The sequence below is a fragment of the Sphaeramia orbicularis genome, chromosome 2, assembly GCF_902148855.1.
Source record: "Sphaeramia orbicularis chromosome 2, fSphaOr1.1, whole genome shotgun sequence".
In the NCBI taxonomy this organism is placed as follows: Eukaryota; Metazoa; Chordata; class Actinopteri; order Kurtiformes; family Apogonidae; genus Sphaeramia; species Sphaeramia orbicularis.
The window spans coordinates 8,562,123-8,579,835 of record NC_043958.1 but is presented as its reverse complement, the minus strand read 5'-3'; the positions used below and the strand labels follow the sequence as shown (position 1 = coordinate 8,579,835).

At 37.6% G+C, this 17,713-nt stretch overlaps 1 protein-coding gene across 1 annotated transcript in view; it reads right to left on the bottom strand.

Moving 5' to 3' along the window:
• Positions 1-17,713, bottom strand: part of nid2a (nidogen 2a (osteonidogen)) — a 76,740-nt gene that overhangs the window by 6,163 nt on the left and 52,864 nt on the right. The window contains exons 33-45 of the mRNA XM_030157633.1: positions 17,369-17,502; positions 15,990-16,095; positions 15,646-15,785; positions 15,452-15,557; positions 13,952-14,085; positions 13,726-13,831; positions 9,485-9,614; positions 9,296-9,396; positions 7,661-7,833; positions 6,294-6,423; positions 6,028-6,199; positions 824-981; positions 47-170 (exon numbers count right to left, since the gene is read on the bottom strand). Of these exons, the coding sequence (XP_030013493.1) occupies positions 47-170; positions 824-981; positions 6,028-6,199; positions 6,294-6,423; positions 7,661-7,833; positions 9,296-9,396; positions 9,485-9,614; positions 13,726-13,831; positions 13,952-14,085; positions 15,452-15,557; positions 15,646-15,785; positions 15,990-16,095; positions 17,369-17,502 (1,714 nt within the window). The remainder of the gene's footprint in view (positions 1-46; positions 171-823; positions 982-6,027; positions 6,200-6,293; positions 6,424-7,660; positions 7,834-9,295; positions 9,397-9,484; positions 9,615-13,725; positions 13,832-13,951; positions 14,086-15,451; positions 15,558-15,645; positions 15,786-15,989; positions 16,096-17,368; positions 17,503-17,713) is intronic.

Below are 17,713 nucleotides of genomic sequence, written 5' to 3'. Positions count from 1 at the left end.
ATCAGGCGTGAATAAAGGATCCAGTAATAAGAAAGTCAACACAAACCTCCTCCAGTCAGTGTAATAAAAGTGGTGTCTGTAGTAGATCATGCTGAATGGGTAGCTGAGGCTCGGATGGATCACTTTTCGACCTGAACCATCTGGAGATATACACTCTAAACGCTTTGTACCTGAAAATCACAGACGTACATTAGTTTTATCTATACATTCCATCCATTTCACTTCCACCCTCAGTTAAACCCTTAAACGACGGCAGACTCTCCACACCACTGTATTTTGCACTTCACAGCATTCAATGCAGTTATTGTGACTTCTGAACCATTTGCACTATCCAAAAAATTTCAGTGGCATCAGAAAGCTGAGATCTGGAGCTTTCCATCACTGTATTACAAGTAGAAGGGAACTGTTTCAGAGACTTCCACACAGGCTAAAAAATGCCTGGAAATAACAACAAATATGAAGTCATAATATGGATACTGAATGTTCCAGACCAAAAGCATGTTTGAGCAGATGTAAAATACTTTAAAGTTTATTTCTGCAATCTCAACAAGTTCCATTATGAGCATTTACAGTTGTTTCTGATAACAAATATACTAAAAACTTCAAGTCCGTTTTTTTTCTTTTTTACTAAAACACATTTATTATTTATAATAACGCTAATTAATGGACAAATATTTAAAGTTAAGTTCTTCCTGAAAACAGAGGTGCAAAAAAATAGGCAAAAAATACATTTTACACTTGTATTGCAAAGACAGCATGCAGACACCTCGGCGGCCTGTTACGATGGCAGTCTGAAAAGGGTTAAAAACACTTCAGTTTTTACCTGCGTCGGCCCAGCAGATCAGTCCAGTTGAGTAATCATAGGTTAGCGCGTTGGGTAAACCGATCCCATCAGACACCACCACCCGGCGGTTCTGACCGTCTACATTCGAGCACTCAATCTTTGGAGATTCTCGGTTCCAGTCTGTCCAGTACAGAGTCCTGCAGAGAGACAGGAGACAGAGATTAGGCACAAATCAATACACAATCTTCAATGAGCAAAAAAAAACAAAAGTCTTTTCAACCTTAAAAACAAAACATCTTTCATGTACTACAAATAAACAAGCACAACGTCTGGTTATGTTAAATAAAGGAAGATCAGAATTAATAAAGGACAAGTTAAACAAATGATTCACACTAACCAAGAGTATTATTTTCTCCTTTAAAACAGATGTAACAAGTTCTAATGTGTTCAGGTAAATCATTCCACGACAATATTGAAAAAACTGCTTTATCAAATTGTTCTAATTTTTAAGTTGATACTGATTTAGTTTTTTTAAACATAGGAACAAAGATAACAAGTGGTTCCAGGCACAACAAATCCCGCCCCTCGCATGTATTGTAGCTTATTTTGGCATCGATCCAGCTGATGTCATCATATCTATGTGTGTGCTGATTTCAACTTATCAATTGCCTCTATGTATGTGCCAAGTTTGAAGTAAATTGAAACAAAATTGATTGTTTTTATAGACATTTGAAATTTTGCCCATTATAAGTAAATGGGGAAGAAAAAAAGATTTTAAAAATTCATAAAAAAATGGACCTTTCACCTACTTTTTCCAAAATATAATTACATCTATTCTGGGTCACTGGCAATCTATAAACCCAATCTGGTATGACTTCAACCAATAGTTTTGTTGCTAGAGTGTTAACAAACAAAGAAACAAACAAACTGAACTAAAAACAAGTGTTCAGAGAACGCAAACCTCCGCCAAGCACCCCGAACGGTGTGCATGTGTGGATGGACTACTTCTTTTTAAACTAAACAGTTTCAAGGTTGTTCCATGCAGCAGAAAAAATTGAAGCTTGGTACCAGTCATGTGTATGTCAAATTCTATTCAATTCCAATCAATATTTGTTGAGTTATAATGAAAAATGTGCCGTAAATGGGATTTTCAATGATTAATTGAAATGTCCACAGAGTCCACATTCCAAAGTGGATGTGGACAATTTTGTGCCAGATACAAGATAATGTTCTAAGCTACGGGTGTATCAAATTGGAAGCTAATCGAAGTTGTTTTGAAGTTTTTATGAATTTTCGATATTTGCTCAATGATGAGAGATAGGAAAAGTCTGTTACGCATGTCGATGCTTAGATAATGAATTAATCATTAATGTGTATTGAATTTCACCTTGTTTATGTATACTGGTATAGAATTATTATTATTAGTTTTTTTTTCTTTCTATTCTTTGGCACTTGATATAAGTCGGTAACGTAGTTGAGCTTGGAACTGGGTAGAATAAGACACTAGTGCTGAACAGGTTTTTCACCGTCTTTGGCTCCTTTAGTTTGTTTGTAAGTTTAGATTGCTTTTGTACATGGTGCCTGGGTTCAGTAAACATCTAAATATCTGGATGTACACAGGGACATGACTACAGCTTCATAGATTAAAACCCCATTCCTCAATAGGATGTGACATAACACTTAGAGTGTATTTTCAGTCTTTGTCAGTTCTAAGCTGGTTTTAGCTTTAGCCTCTGAACCTCTAGTGTAATGTCTGACACTTCCTGCTGCTACAACACTGTTTCAACCTCTTCCCAAATTTATCAAGACCTTTATGTGACATTTGTTTCTGCAGCTCTTCATTCATGGTGACATCTCACTACTGTTTCCCATCAAATATGGCGTTTAAGTGTGTTAAAACAGCCCATTGCGCTTTATCTTTTATTAATACATCGATTTTTCACCTCTTCTAATCAATGTTTTGAGATTTTTCACATTTTCACACTTTTTTATGCACAAATTCAAAACACATTTGTATGAGCTCTTAATCATTTTTTCATGACTGTATATTTCAAAGCAGTTTTTCATTTTAATCCCAGGTTTTCTGTTCCATTGACTTGTTTTGATGTTGGCTCCAGGATCTGTCTAATATAAAGAGACAACAGGAAAACCACACATAAGTATCCACTAACCACAAATATCCATGTGCCAGTACATACATACATATGCTATAGAGGACAGGGCTCCAGGGACCAGCTGTCTCATACTGATGAGGTCATGGTCAGGTTACTATGAGCAACGTGCAACCTTTGACCTCCCACCCTCCTCCCCCCACCATCCCCTCCACCTCCAGGACATATTTCCCTCCTTATACATTATGAAATACACTCAGCAGTGGGAAACTCAAGAAGACAAACAAACAAATCGCTTCGCATTTTGCAAAAATGTGTTTTGGAATTTATTTTCTACCGTGTGCAGCATTTCGAAAGTCATAAAATTCCTGGCGGCTGAGCGTGTGTGGGCTGCTTGTGACGCCACGGTGCTTTTCATCTGCAGCTGATGGTGTACATGTGGACAGTCCACTGGGAACTACAGGTAATACACACCACATGAGCAATCAGCTTACACACACACATACTGTGTTTATGAGTGTGCGTTATACAATTTGATGAAGGTATGTGCGAGCAGATGTCAGTGTATGAGATGTTCATACACGTGTGTCTGCAGCGCTGTGTGTGGTTACGTCCGTGTGTGTGTGTGTGTGTGTGTGTGTGTGTGTGTGTGTGTAAGGACGACATGTGCCGAAATCACAGGGCACATGCTTAATCATAAGTGTACCCGTGTGAAGTGGTAATTACCTTTAGGACTTGGCTTTTTGTCAGAACACACACACTCATATTTGGCCTTCAGACAGAAAACAAACTTCAAACTGTCAAACCAATAACGCCAAGCACACATTTGAGGTTTTACGAGTCTGGTTATTGCTGCTTTGTTTAATTGTTTGTATCAACCACATTAACACACACACTTACACACACACACACACGTATGCTGGTTGATTATGTGATTAGCCGCAATGATGAAAAGCAGATGTTATTCCTGGAGAGCTGACCAATGAAGGCCTCTCAAGTGTGTGTGTGTGTGTGTGTGTGTGTCAGGATTAATAGTATTGGTAAATTTAATGCAGTTTTTTGGCTTCATAACCACAGAGAAAAGTCACTTAAATGACAAAGTTATAAACAAGTGTAACCAAAGAGATACTCCACCACACCCTAAAATGTAAATCTCATAGATTTCCTAATGAAGTCATGTTTAGGTCACCCAAACCAGACTCCAGACTCCACATGAATCCTGGATCCATGATGGCTTTACAAATATAATGTGGACTGTAGTAAATAAGCAGGCATGAACCTGAGTGACTCATAGCGTGTCTGAGGAGTTCAGCAGCCAAAACACTTTGATTTCATGCTCATGCTAATGGACTGAAAACCATCTGCGCCTGCCTCTCACTCTCAATCACATACGATACAGTAAAGGCTGGAGTGGAGCACCCTGAGGATATCAATTAGAAGAAGTTTGTTTATTGTGCCAAGGCTTTGGAAGAGCGTTTTTTTAAGGTTAATTCCTTGAGTTTCACTTTCTTTTTTACTTTTTTTACTTACTTTTTACCATAGCAAACACAGCAGCAACTCAACTTAACAACTTCTACAAAATTAATTTAGGTTTGACGTCCTAAAAGTTTTTTCACTCCAAAGCAATGTAAAAATAAGGTGCAGCTATTTTCCTTTGCCAAATAGTAGATAATTATGATAATATATTTATACATTTAAACATACTAATACTGTTGTTTGTTACATTCAAGTAACTTCATGCCCAAGGACAAGGATATGTGTAATATTGCACAACTATCATGGGATGGTACCGTGTAAAAAAAGGTCATGTTTGATCAGTTTCTGTGCAGTTTTTTGGGGTTGAAATTAGTTTTAAAAATTGACAAAACCTGGATAATTTTGCAACATGTATTCATGTAAATTAATAACTATGTTCCTAAACTTTTTAAGTGTCAGCTCTGTGTAATTTAAAATTGTGTCACATTTAGAATGTATTTGTTAAATGGTGCATCATATTGCTTCTTTGGCAAAAAAACCCAAAATGAAACCTACTGTATTTTAACTGTATATTTTACCATGAGCGGTTATTGGTACTTCTTTAAAACTCTTAACTGTGATGAATTGGCGACATGTCTGGGATATACCCCGCCTTTGCCAGAAACTTAGCTGGGATAGGCTCCAGCACACCCGCGACCCTCTCAAGGATGAAGTGGTTCAGAAAATGAATGAATGAATAAAACTCTTAAATAGGAAAACATTAAAATCCATTGCACATACAAAACACAGACTCCAAAAAGTAATTCCAAAAGTCGTTTGCAGTATTTCTAAAGGTCCCATAAACACATTTGAAGTATAAACATGAACTTCTCCAAGAAAATTCATGACATAAACAGGAAAAAAAGATGAAATTTAAGGTGACTTTGCTTGGAATTATTCATTTATATTACAGCTTAAATTATGTTTTAAGTAAAAATTTTCCTTGAAGGGCTAGATCAGGGGCCACATTCAGCTCAATCTGATCTCCAGTGGGTCAAACCAGTAAAATAATAGCATAATAATCTATAAATAATGACAACTCCACATTTTTCTTTTTGTTTCAATGCAAAAAAAACATTGAATTATGAAATATTTACATTTACAAACTATCCTTTCATGAAAAACGTGAATAATCAGAAAAAAAGGAAATTTCTTCAGAAAAATATGAGCAATTTTAACAATATTATGCCTCAACTTATCATTTGTACATGTGCATTACACACGTTACACAAACAGTTGGTAACAGTTAAAATTTTGAAGTTACAGATTGCAGTGGATCTACAAATGCAAAAAACATTCAGTAACAGGAATAATGTTGTTAAAATTGCACTGAATTCTCAGGTTGTTCACATTTTATTGTTAAAGGTTTATTATGATATTATTTTACTTGACGTCACACTGGTCTGTATGTGGAACATGAACTAAAATGACTTCGATAACCTTTATTGTCAATAACGTCAGTGTAATTTTTACACTTCGCAAATTCATCCCACGGGCCAGACTGGAACCTTTGAAGGGCTGGTTTTGACACCTCTGGGCTAGAAGATTCAGTGTGGAGGAGAAATCAGGGCCGAAGCCTAAATATCAGGATGTGGGTGGGGTAGAATGAGGTCTTACCCTGTGGATGAGACCACTATGATGGCACGGGGGTTGACCAGGTCAGTGTCAAACAGCGTCCGCCTCCCACTGCCGTCCAGGTTTGCCGTTTCAATCAGATCTGTGTTTGAGTCCACCCAGAACATCGCCCTGCGTTTGACATCCACAGCCAAACCCTCTGGACTGACCAGGTCTACAGGAGAGACCACACAGACAGTTCACTCAGGCCGCTAAAGTGTGGACGAGCGTTTACTACAGTCGTAAAGTGGTTGGAGTGTGGGTCTTACTTGTGCTGATGAGGATCTCAGGCTCAGCTCCAGGTGACATCGAAGCTCTGTTGATTGTTCTTGCAGACAAATCGGTCCAGTAAACGTGGTTGTCTTTGCAGTCATAGGCGATACCGACAACGATAGAACCCTGTAAAGATGAGAACACACAATGAGAGGTGATCAGGCTGTTTGAGAGAAGATGCTCAGTGTCTGACCCCAAATGTAAAATTATCTGTCCATCTTAAACCATAAAGACTCAGCGTTACTTTTGTGTCAGTTCCCAAATGAATTTTTCTGCTCTATTTAACCTTTCTTAAGTGATTTATCATAATTTATTCTAATATTATCCACTGTGTTTTGCATGTTTCACTGTATCTCATGTATTTGCCGATATTTAATTGCCTGCATTTAATTTATATGTTTATGTAAATTCAAAGTAAATTCAAAGGTTATTATATAAAAACAGAGAAAACTAAACAAAAAGTGACATTTTTTCGCAAAATCTATCATTAACTGAGCATAAACTAAGTGTGTCCATCCACTGTCATTGATCCAACTCCATGGGTTTTACTGCTGAATCAATGCTGTCGAAGATGACGGTGTTTCCATGTTCACTACGGAGCCTCTGAACGTCCAAATGGGTCATATCTGATGACCACGAGAAGATGACAAACTGCATTTTACACCAATTATTTACCTGTATTAATTGGATTAATGGATCAACAGATATTAAATATTTTAGATCAGTAGATAGTTTTAGTCATCGGTGGATGTTTGGGTCTTTATGGGTTAAGAATTAAGTGCAGAAATTGTCAAAAAAAGAGGAAAAAAGGGTATGCAATGGGAAAATATTACTTTAAAAACGGAACATAATTTGGCAACAAAAGGAGAAATTAATTTACCAGCAATTTACAAAACAAGTAAACATAGTTAATGTCAGAAACTAGTCTAAAAACTCACAGCTAATGCAAAACTAGAGAGGCCAGAACGAAAAACAATACATTTGTCTGACTAAAAAAAAATATTAATATAATTTTTTAATTAAAGTACTGTCTTTGTTCTGTGTTGTACTGAACTGTAAGACAACAGGGATGTCCATTATCTGCACTTAATATATAAAGAAAGGAAAATGATATGATACTTGAAATAAGAAATCTGGACTTAATACAACATTCATGATGCATTATAATATCTATCAAAGCTAAAAAAGCAAAAGAAAAAAGCTTGAAACAAATGAAATCTCTATCAGAAAAATTCCACAGCTGGACATTAACACAAATTGATTGCCTGGATTGAAGAATTTGTGTATTAAAATCTTTTCTCAGACGTAAAAAAAGAAGTTTAATATGCAAACAATCACACTTCTGTATCCCTTCAAGTCTTACATGTAGAGTCAGTAGTGTTTTGGCTCGGTTTGCATCGACTCTGGTCCCGTTCAGAGGCAGCGCTCCGATTTTTTGGCCCTGAGCGTACAGCAGTGTGACGTCCATGGTAGTGGGAGGAGTGACGTCTGGGCGGGGCAGTGGGCGCACAGTGGGCGGGGCCACTGAGGGAAGGCCTTGGACATGATGGAAAGGACAACAAGGATATCAGGTGGCACAAATGAACCAAAACCCAGACTTTTTTGGACTAACTGTAGACCTCACATCACTTTTCATATATTTCTTCTACATCTGAAAATTTCAGTGAAGAGGATAAAAACTACTACGACTGCAAATAATCAGGAATTACTTTGTATGGTGGTAAACATCTGAAATGAGCGCTGTCTATAAATGTAGTGTTGGAATGTGGCTCTGGATAGTAATCTATTTCATGTACATTTCCTGTTTCCACACTGGAAAAAATCAAAATTTTACCAAGTGTATTTTTCTCATTTCTAGTCAAAATATCTAATCACACTTAAAATAAGACAAGACATATCTTGAATTAAGCAAAAAAAAAAAAAATCTGCCAATGGAACAAGTGAAAATTCTCTTGGCAAGAATTCTTGAAATAAGATTTACAAGGTCTATTGTCTTAAAGTAAGTTCTTATATCTCACTGCAAGGTTACTCTTTAGGTGATTATGTCTTATTTTAAGTGTGATGAGATATTTTGACTAGAAATGAGAAAATAAGATTTTGATTTTTGCAGTGCATCGATTGAAAATTTTTAACCACTTTTGTTTGACAATATTTATACAACACTGCAATTATCCCTGAAAAATCCAACTTGAAAAGAGAAAAATAATTGTGCAGTTCTTTCATTTTTGTGATTTTGTTACAGTTTCTACCAGTTGTTTTTAACTCCACTCGTCTTGGAATCCACATTTCCCCAAGTTCATTTCAACCCACACCCACATTTGAAGACCCTGGTGCTAAAAGTACTGAGGTCACAAAAAAAGTCTGTTAAAAATATTTACGGTGGACTTAGCCAAACAAATGCAACATGTTTATATGCTCAACTTGAATTGTCCAAAAATGTGACTTCAGTACTTTTAGCACCAGGGTCTTCATTTACAGAATTCAAAACACAAATAGGCTGTTGAACATGTCTGATAGCTCATAATAAGACATACACATCTTTTCATGTCTGAATTCATAGTACATAACTCTAATAATGAACATCAGAACCTCATGCTATTAATTCTCAATATGAATGAAATTAACACCATAAAGTCCATAAAAGTGTTTACAAATAACGGCTTACAAAGCACTGTTTCCATTTAACTCAGTCATTTATGGAAATAGTTTCAATTCTAGATGATTTTGATGGTTTCGTGGTTTCCTTTTTATTGTCAGTGTGAAATCCATATTCACGAGTCACTTTTGTGCTTCCACATCTTGCCTACACATGCCACTGTGAACTTAGTCTGCAATGTTTCAGTCAGATGGTAGCGTTTCCATGACAACAGCCAACCACATGCCTTCCACGCATATCTCACATCACTTTTATATCAAAATTAACCAAAGCTGCATGTAAAGTATTTATACTATCTACTGTATATTTTCATCAACAACAGTCCAACGCAAAAATACTCACATGCAGGTTTAACAACGTCATGTGACCGGGTACCAGGGACTTCGCGGCCATCCTGGTCCACACACCAGCAGTAAGTGGTCTCGCCGTAACACTGTACAGGACTGAGGAACAGATATGGACATGGAAAAGATGTTAACACCACTTCTTTGACTTGAATAATCCGTGACGTATATGGTGTTGTTTGCGTACCTGAACTGTCCGTCGTGCTCACACTGAGGCACGTATTGTTGCGGTTCCGGTTTCCCGCCGTAGTGTTCGATCAAACTGGCCCTCCAGCGCTCGCACACACTCTCAGGACGCTGAGTCGGAACCACTGGCACTGAGGGAAGAAAAAAATCAAACAAACAAACCCAACACTGTGAGCATTTTTATTATATTCTCAGTGTATTTTCTAACTCGCAGTGCAGTGTTTGATTAATAGTGTGAGGAAGCGGTGTGTTTAAAGAAGCACACACACATATCTCACTTGTGTCAAAAGTGTTTATCTTGTAAAATCCTCTTTGTAACTCAATTTATGAGAGAGCTTTAAAACTAAACCTGAAACCATTTTAGGCTTCCAGTGCTGTTTATGCTGGACTTTCAGACTTCTAGTTTTCTAGAGGGAGACTGAACAGTGAGATTAGGCTAAAATGAAGAGAAACATCTGCACTGTGACAGATCAAAGATAAAAACAGAAAAAACCTAACCGAACTATTATATTCATGACCCATTACACCTTCACTCAGCATTTATTTTAGTGGCAGACAGACCAATTTACATTTCTGTAGTTTTATACTTCTACTGACTATCAGGTAACCTAAAAACAGGCTGACAAAATATGGAGCCAAAATGAGGAGTAAGTCCGGCGGGGTCCAGCCGACTGAGCTGAGTGTCGCTGTTTTAAATCTGCAAATAATATGCAAATCATGCCATCCTAGCCCCTCCCCTATATGCCAAAAAGGTGACAGAAAGATGAAACTTAAAAAACCACAGTAAGCCCAAAAAAACTGTGATTGAAAAAGAAAAACATCATCGAAATTATAAACTGTCATTGATAAAACCGTGACATCAACTAAAAATAATATGATTTTCAAAGTTATCAATGTCAATACCTGCTTTGATGCCATTACAATTTTTTACAAAACATGTTTTTCAATGCCAGTGTTTCTTTTTTTCAGTTTCAGGGTGTGTTTTCAATGTGGAATTTTATTTTTTATTGTATTATATTATATTATATTATAATTTTTATTTTTATTTTTATTTTTATTTTATTATTTATTTTATTTTATTATATTTTCAATATCAAACATTAAAGTCCTTGTTTTGGCTGGATAACACAATAGGTAACAGCCTAAATTAATCTAAGTTAATCTGCAGGCAAGCTGAGATACAGTACTAATGTTTTCCATAATGTGTACGTCATTAACTATATCTATTCATTCATCTTCTGATTCTAAATGTTTTTCCAAATCACTGAGTTACAGGTTTTTCAGTGCTCACAAATCATCATTTGACAAAGCACCATCCGCAAACTAGTACTTGTGAAAATAAACCATCTGTCCATCCATTTTCTGAATTGTGTATTCCTAGGGAGTGTGGGGAGGGGGGGCGGAGCCTATCCTTGCCACTGAAGGTGGAGGTGAAGGCGGAGTACACTCTTGACGTGCCACCAGTTCATCACAGGGTTAAAGCTTTCAGCATCTGTTATTCTCAAATGTCAGTCTGCCATCCAAGTACAAACCAGGTTCTACCCTCGTTAGTTTGTGAGATCAGATCAGATCAGATCAGGTGTTTTGATTATGGTGTGGCTGTAAACCAAAAATTAAACCATTCACACTAAAAAAATAACATAAAACAAAAAAAAACAGTCAGTGTAAAATTCAGCATGCACATTCAGTTGCTGCTGCTACATGCACCATCACTTTAAACTGTACTGCTGCTGCATACTGTGAGATTCAGATTTTGTACAAATTAAGAAGTTATTTTATTATTTTTATTTTGTTTGCACATTTTATGGTAGTTTTATTCTACCCTATTTACCTTTTATATATTTTATTTTATATTTCATCCTTTTATATTCTGTACTACAAAACCGAGACCTGAGTAACTGTATTTCCTTCTATCATGTACCATTGAGAGCCAAGAGGCGAAGCTCTCGATTTATTGGTCAACCTACGTTCCTACCCTCACCTATGGTCATGAGCTTTGGGTCATGACCGAAAGGACAAGATCCCGGATACAAGCGGTCGAAATGAGTTTCCTCCGTCGGGTGGCTGGGCGCACCCTTAGGGATAGGGTGAGGAGCTCGGTCACCAGGGAGGAGCTCGGAGTAGAGCCGCTGCTCCTCCGCATTGAGAGGGGCCAGCTGAGGTGGCTCGGGCATCTGTTTCGGATGCCTCCTGGACGCCTCCCTGGGGAGGTGTTCCGGGCATGTCCCACTGGGAGGAGACCTCAGGGAAGACCCAGGACACGCTGGAGAGACTATGTCTCTCGGCTGGCCAGGGAACGCCTCGGGGTCCCCCCAGAAGAGCTGGAGGAGGTGTCTGGGGAGAGGGAAGTCTGGGCATCCCTGATTAGACTGTTACCCCCGTGACCCGGCCCCGGATAAAGCGGTGGATAATGAATGAATGAATGAATGAATGAATGTACCATTGATCAAATGCGACTAAAGCTGAGTCTGAGTCCGTTTGACACACCTGCTAAATCAGTGTTTTTCAACCTTGGGGTCAGGACCCCATGTAGGGTCACCTGGAATTCAAATGTGGTCACCTGAAATTTCTGGTAATTGATAAAAAAACACAACTTACAAAAAAAAATATATATGGTGAGTTGAGAGAGACAATCCCAATAAATAAAAGACATGACAAACTGTGAAGCTGAAATTGAAGCACTGTGGTTCTGTTTATCTTTCAAATGTTCATTGTGGTTGGTTTCAGATGCTGCAGCTCTTTCATAATTCATAGTTTGAGTTCTTGTTTGTTCGGTATTAATTGTCAGCCTTGTAAATCCAAGCTGGACTGACTGTACATATCCTGACCAAGGAAAATAAAATTCTCATTTTGTGCAGTAATCTACACCTGGCTTTTCTGCCTCAGTCCATAATAATATACATTATATAGACTAAATGTCATCTAAAATTAATGTTTATTTGCAACATAGTATAGCAAACTATTATATGATCAAAAACAAATTTTTAGCAAAAAAATGTCTCAGTTTTGAATGTCTGGGGTTGCCAGAAATTTGTGATGTTAAAATGGGGTCACGAGCCCAAAAAGGCTGGAAACCACTGGATTAAATGCATTGGCTCCAAGATTTCAAAGATACCGCTTCATAAAAAAACTGTGCCATTCAACTAATTCTGTTAAATTGTCAACCTGGACGAACATTCCTTTCATTTCTCACAGCTTTTGGTTTTATTTAAACGGTAAAACCTGACCCAGAAATGAGCAGGAAATGCTCTCCTCTCCTGCTGAAGTCTTCCTGAATAAGGCTACAGTGCAGCAGCTGCCAAAAAAACACTGTGGCTGCACTGAGCGGCCAAGAGGAGAAGACTGTGGTCGCAAAGCGCAGCTTCCAGATTTGAGCGAGTGCAACATTAAGCAAGACGGTGACAATGAGCTCAGATAAGCCAGCGAAGAACATACATGTGGGTGTTCGTGTGATAAATCCTGTGGGCTGACATGGGCATCCAGCAGCAGATCCAAACAGTAAATAACTGCATACACGTGTGTTTCTGTGTGTCTGTGCAGCATGTGTTGGGTGGGTGTAACACTTTGTTGTCACTCAGCTGGTTGGGCAGCTTGTGTTGTTTTGCACCGGTTGCCTGGCAACAGCCGGGAAAATCATCTGACCACGAAATGACCACTTCAGATGTTTGGATGGTCATAAATGGAATTTATAGCAAGGACTGAGTTTACAGAGTGGACAGTGTATGTATGTTAAAGTGGGAGTGGGAGAGTGAGGAAGAAATATTTGTTTCATAAAAATCTTACTCATTTTAGTTACTTATTGAAAAAACCAAGGTCAGAGAGTCTAAAACAGAGTTCTGAGTTCCAGTTCAAAAATTCATACTTTTTCCAGACTTATAAATAATTTTGAGTATAAATACCAAGATGTCTATTCTGTAAATACATTATCCAGTGATTTATTGTTAAAACTGTGAATTTTATACTTTAAAAAACTTATATGAAAGAATCTGGACTGCAAACACTTTTCCAGAGCTAGAAATTCAAGTAATCAATACTAAAATAATGTAGATGTAATAATCCTAATAAAGTTTATTTATATAGCACTTTTAGCAGAAAGAAAAGCAGAAGTAAAATACAAAGGCAAATAAACACATAGCCACATACACAGGTATAAAATGTAAAGTAATGGTAGAAATAATACTAATGTGATTTAATTGCATGCAAATGGAGAAATCTATTGACCTTTTCTGATCAAAACCTCACCTGGTCTGTCACAGTCTACCCGTGGTGTTCCATGTGGAGTCCTGGTTCCTGGTCTCTCCTGTCCGGTGCCGTCCACACACCAACAATATCCAGTCGAGTCGTGACACTGAAACACATCACATGAATAATAATTTACACACTATTATCAAACATAAGGCCAGAACTTGAAATGTAGACTAAATAAACAAATGGTAAGAACAACATGAATCTGTATGTTCTGCTTTACCTGTTGAGGTGTGTACTGTCCGTTTTCGTCACACTGAGGTACGAAGACTCCCAGTAAAGGGTACCCCTCTGGACTGGTGGTCTGGACGCCGTCTCTGTGATGTTCACAGTGAGTTTTAGGACGAACGGGTTCATCTGGAGAACACAAACATTTACTTCAGCTATAAGGAAATTAAATCCAAACTGTACAGCGTCATTTTTCTTTATAATAGACAGTTTTATAAAGTTTGGCTGCACAGTATATTGCTTCAGTAATACAATGTCTTCAAGTGTAGTTACATATTGTTGGACTTGCAGTATAAAGTAAATTAACATTACAATTAACATGTCATGCAAACCTCATTTATGTCTAGCATACAAGAAAAGACTGTGTGAATTAAGCTAATTTTGTCAGATTTAATGTTTTTTTTGACACAGTTTATCACAGGTGAATATCATGTGCACAGTAAAACCCCCAGTCATGTTTGATCAACTATTTGTGAACCAAACATAACAAGTGGTGCCAGGCAGAACAAACCCCGCCCCTCGCAAGTATTGTAGTGTATTTTGGCATCACTCAACTCTTTCATCCATATTCAATATTTGTTAGCTATAAAAATTATTTATGAGCCAAGTTTGAAGTAAATTGAAACAAAATTTATGTTTTTAGAGACATTTGAAATTTTGTCCATTATGAGTAAATGGGAAAAGAAAAAGATTAAAAGACTTTACAAAAAAAATTCAAAAACAAGTTATCACTTAGATATTTTGATTATTATTGAGTGATGTCTAAAATTAATCTCTATAGTTCTGCAACGTTTTAAGTAAATTGAGTTGAAATCGACATCTTTATAACAATTTGAAATTTTGCCCATTATAAGTAAATGGGGAAAAAAGATTTTAAAAATTCATAAAACATTTGAACTTTGATCTACTTTTCCCAAAATGTAATGACATCTATTCTGGGTCACTGGTAATCAATAAACCCAGTTTGGTATGAGTTCAACCAATAGTTCTGCTGCTAAAGTGCTAACAGACAAAGAAACAAACAAACCGAACCCAAAAAAACAACACCCCAGGCCTCTCAAAGGAGAACAGGAGAAGAAGAAACACACAAAACCAGTCAAACACTGGTGCTGACAGTGTCAGTGTGGACACATAAGCACCAGTCATTCCCATATCTTTGGACATGTCCAGTATTTGTTTAGGGCAAAACATGTTTAGCTGTTAAAAAAACATCTTAAGAACATCATATTAAATGGTGTTCAGCTACTATATTTTTGTGTGTTTACATAGTAGTCTAGTATTTAGGAAAAAATCTGCTTTTGCCAGTAAAACATGATTAGGACCTGGTGAAATTGGGGGATTTATCGTTCACAAACAGCTTTTCCTGAAAATTCCTGTATATTTTAATATTGGTACACAGATATGTCACAGAAGAATAAATACTTCTAATATTGTGCAGCCTTGATAATAGTCTTTACAAAACATGGGTTCACTTTCAGAGTCAAACCAGTCTCACCTGGTCTATCACAGTCTTTGGCTGGTGTCCCAGGTAGTGTCCTGGTTCCTGGTCTCTCCTGTCCTGCATGGTCCACACACCAACAATGTCCAGTGGAGCCATGACACTAAAAATGACATGAAAGTTAGCTTTAATTCCACTATAGTTACTTTTAGTGTTAGAGTGTGTCTCAGGTCTTTATTGTACATTGTTACCTGTCGAGGGATGTACTGTCCATTGTCATCACACTGAGGGACATACGCTCCAATTATTGTTATGGGGTACTGTCCTGGAGCAGAGGGTTGGACCCTGTCTCTGTGTTGTTCACAGTGAGTTTTAGGACGCTCTGGTTCATCTGAGGATTTGAGATGATTTTATGAGTAAGACCATGTAAACATTAGTAAATATTTCATCTCAGACGTTTCAATACAAACAGCTTCTCATAGAGTCAGTGGTTACAGATAGATCACAGATATTAGGGATTGTGTTGTCTTTAGTTATTATGGTTTACAATGATTTATGCCAATGAAAAGGAGAACGCATAATGAACAGGACTCACCTGGTCTGTCACAGTCTGTAGGAGGTGTACCAGGTGAGGTTCTGGTTCCTGGTCTCTCCTGTCCTGTGCTGTCCACACACCAGCAGTGTCCACTGGAACCATGGCACTGATGAATGAAAACAAGGATGAATATGGAATTTCCTCAAAGAAAAACCAGGTGTCAGTTACAAGCCAGGTCTCCAATAAAGACCAGGGGACGAGGTCAGCACAGACAAATAACAGACATGTCTGGTGTAGGACGACTGCACACAGCTCATCTGATGGCATACAGTCCACAATTTACATACTACCACTACTGCTACTGCATACTACTATTACTACTACTACTACTGCTACTGCATACTACTGTATACTACTACTACTACTACTGCATACTACTTCTACTACTACTACCACTACTACTACCACTATTACTACTACTACTGCTGCATACTACCACTACTACTACTACTGCATATTACTATTACTACTACTACTACAACCACTATTACTACTACTACTGCAAACTACCACTTCTACTACTACTCCATACTGCTACCACTACTGCATACTTGCGTGCTTTTTTTCAACATTTTGTGGTCCACTCATCTGAGATGTTACTGTCCAATTTCATTTATCACATGTGTGTGTGCCTTATTTGGTGACAACAAGTATAACAGGAATGAATGGTTTCTATGCAGTAAAACACTAAAGGACTTGTAATTTGAAACTGTTAGGACAGTGTGGCCTTTGTAGAGAAGAAAACCCCAATACTTTTAACTTCACAAACAGGAGTGGATCCAGCTAATTACAACTACTTCTACTCTAAGCAACATCAGAATTTACAAAACACAAACCTCCTTCAAGTAAAGGCCTTGTTCCTTCTGCAGCTGGAAGTCATTTCATGTGTGAAAATAACTCAATACATCATTTCCTGTTTTAAAAACATCCTGAACCGTGTGATCCTGATGCTGTCATAGAATTTGCCATTTTGGGTGTTTTCTAAATCATGAACTTGGTACAAAACATAAATGAGACTGCCTTATAGTCAGAGGTGTGGGACCAGTGTGTTGTTCAGTGGGAAGATGTGAAACTATGTTCGACTTCCAATGAGAAACTGAAGCTGTGTATTGCTCTCTACATTTTTTTCCAGAATGAAAGCGTCAATCAATCACATCATTTGTTAATATGGATGTGAGGCAACATGTTAAAACATCAAAGTGACACATACAATAAAATAAGATAAAATTACTAATTTTACGAATAAGTCTGGTTTTCAGAGCTTCTTTTCTCCATCAGAAGGGGCAAAAGAAGCAGTGAAAATATCCCGAACACAGCACACACCTAAACTGATTTTCATAAGGTCATGTGGGTATGTGAAGTTTCTGTTGTCTGTTTACCTGCAGTGGTGTGTACTGTCCGTTTTCGTCGCACTGAGGAACATAAGCCCCGACTACCGGATACCCCTCTGGACTGGTGGCCTGGACGCTGTCTCTGTGGTGCTCACAGTGAGTTTTAGGACGAACGGGTTCATCTGAGGAGTTTAGAAATTTTTTTTAAAATAAGGAATCATAAACATTAGTAAATACTGTCAGCCCAAAGTATTCAAAAAACATCTGCCTGGTGTTTATTATGACATCCAGGATAAAATTCATTAACACACTAATCAACTCAATCATTTGGCTTGTCACCTTGTTAAATCTTAAAGCTTCAGTAAACAGTTTTTTTGGCCATCAATGGGCAAA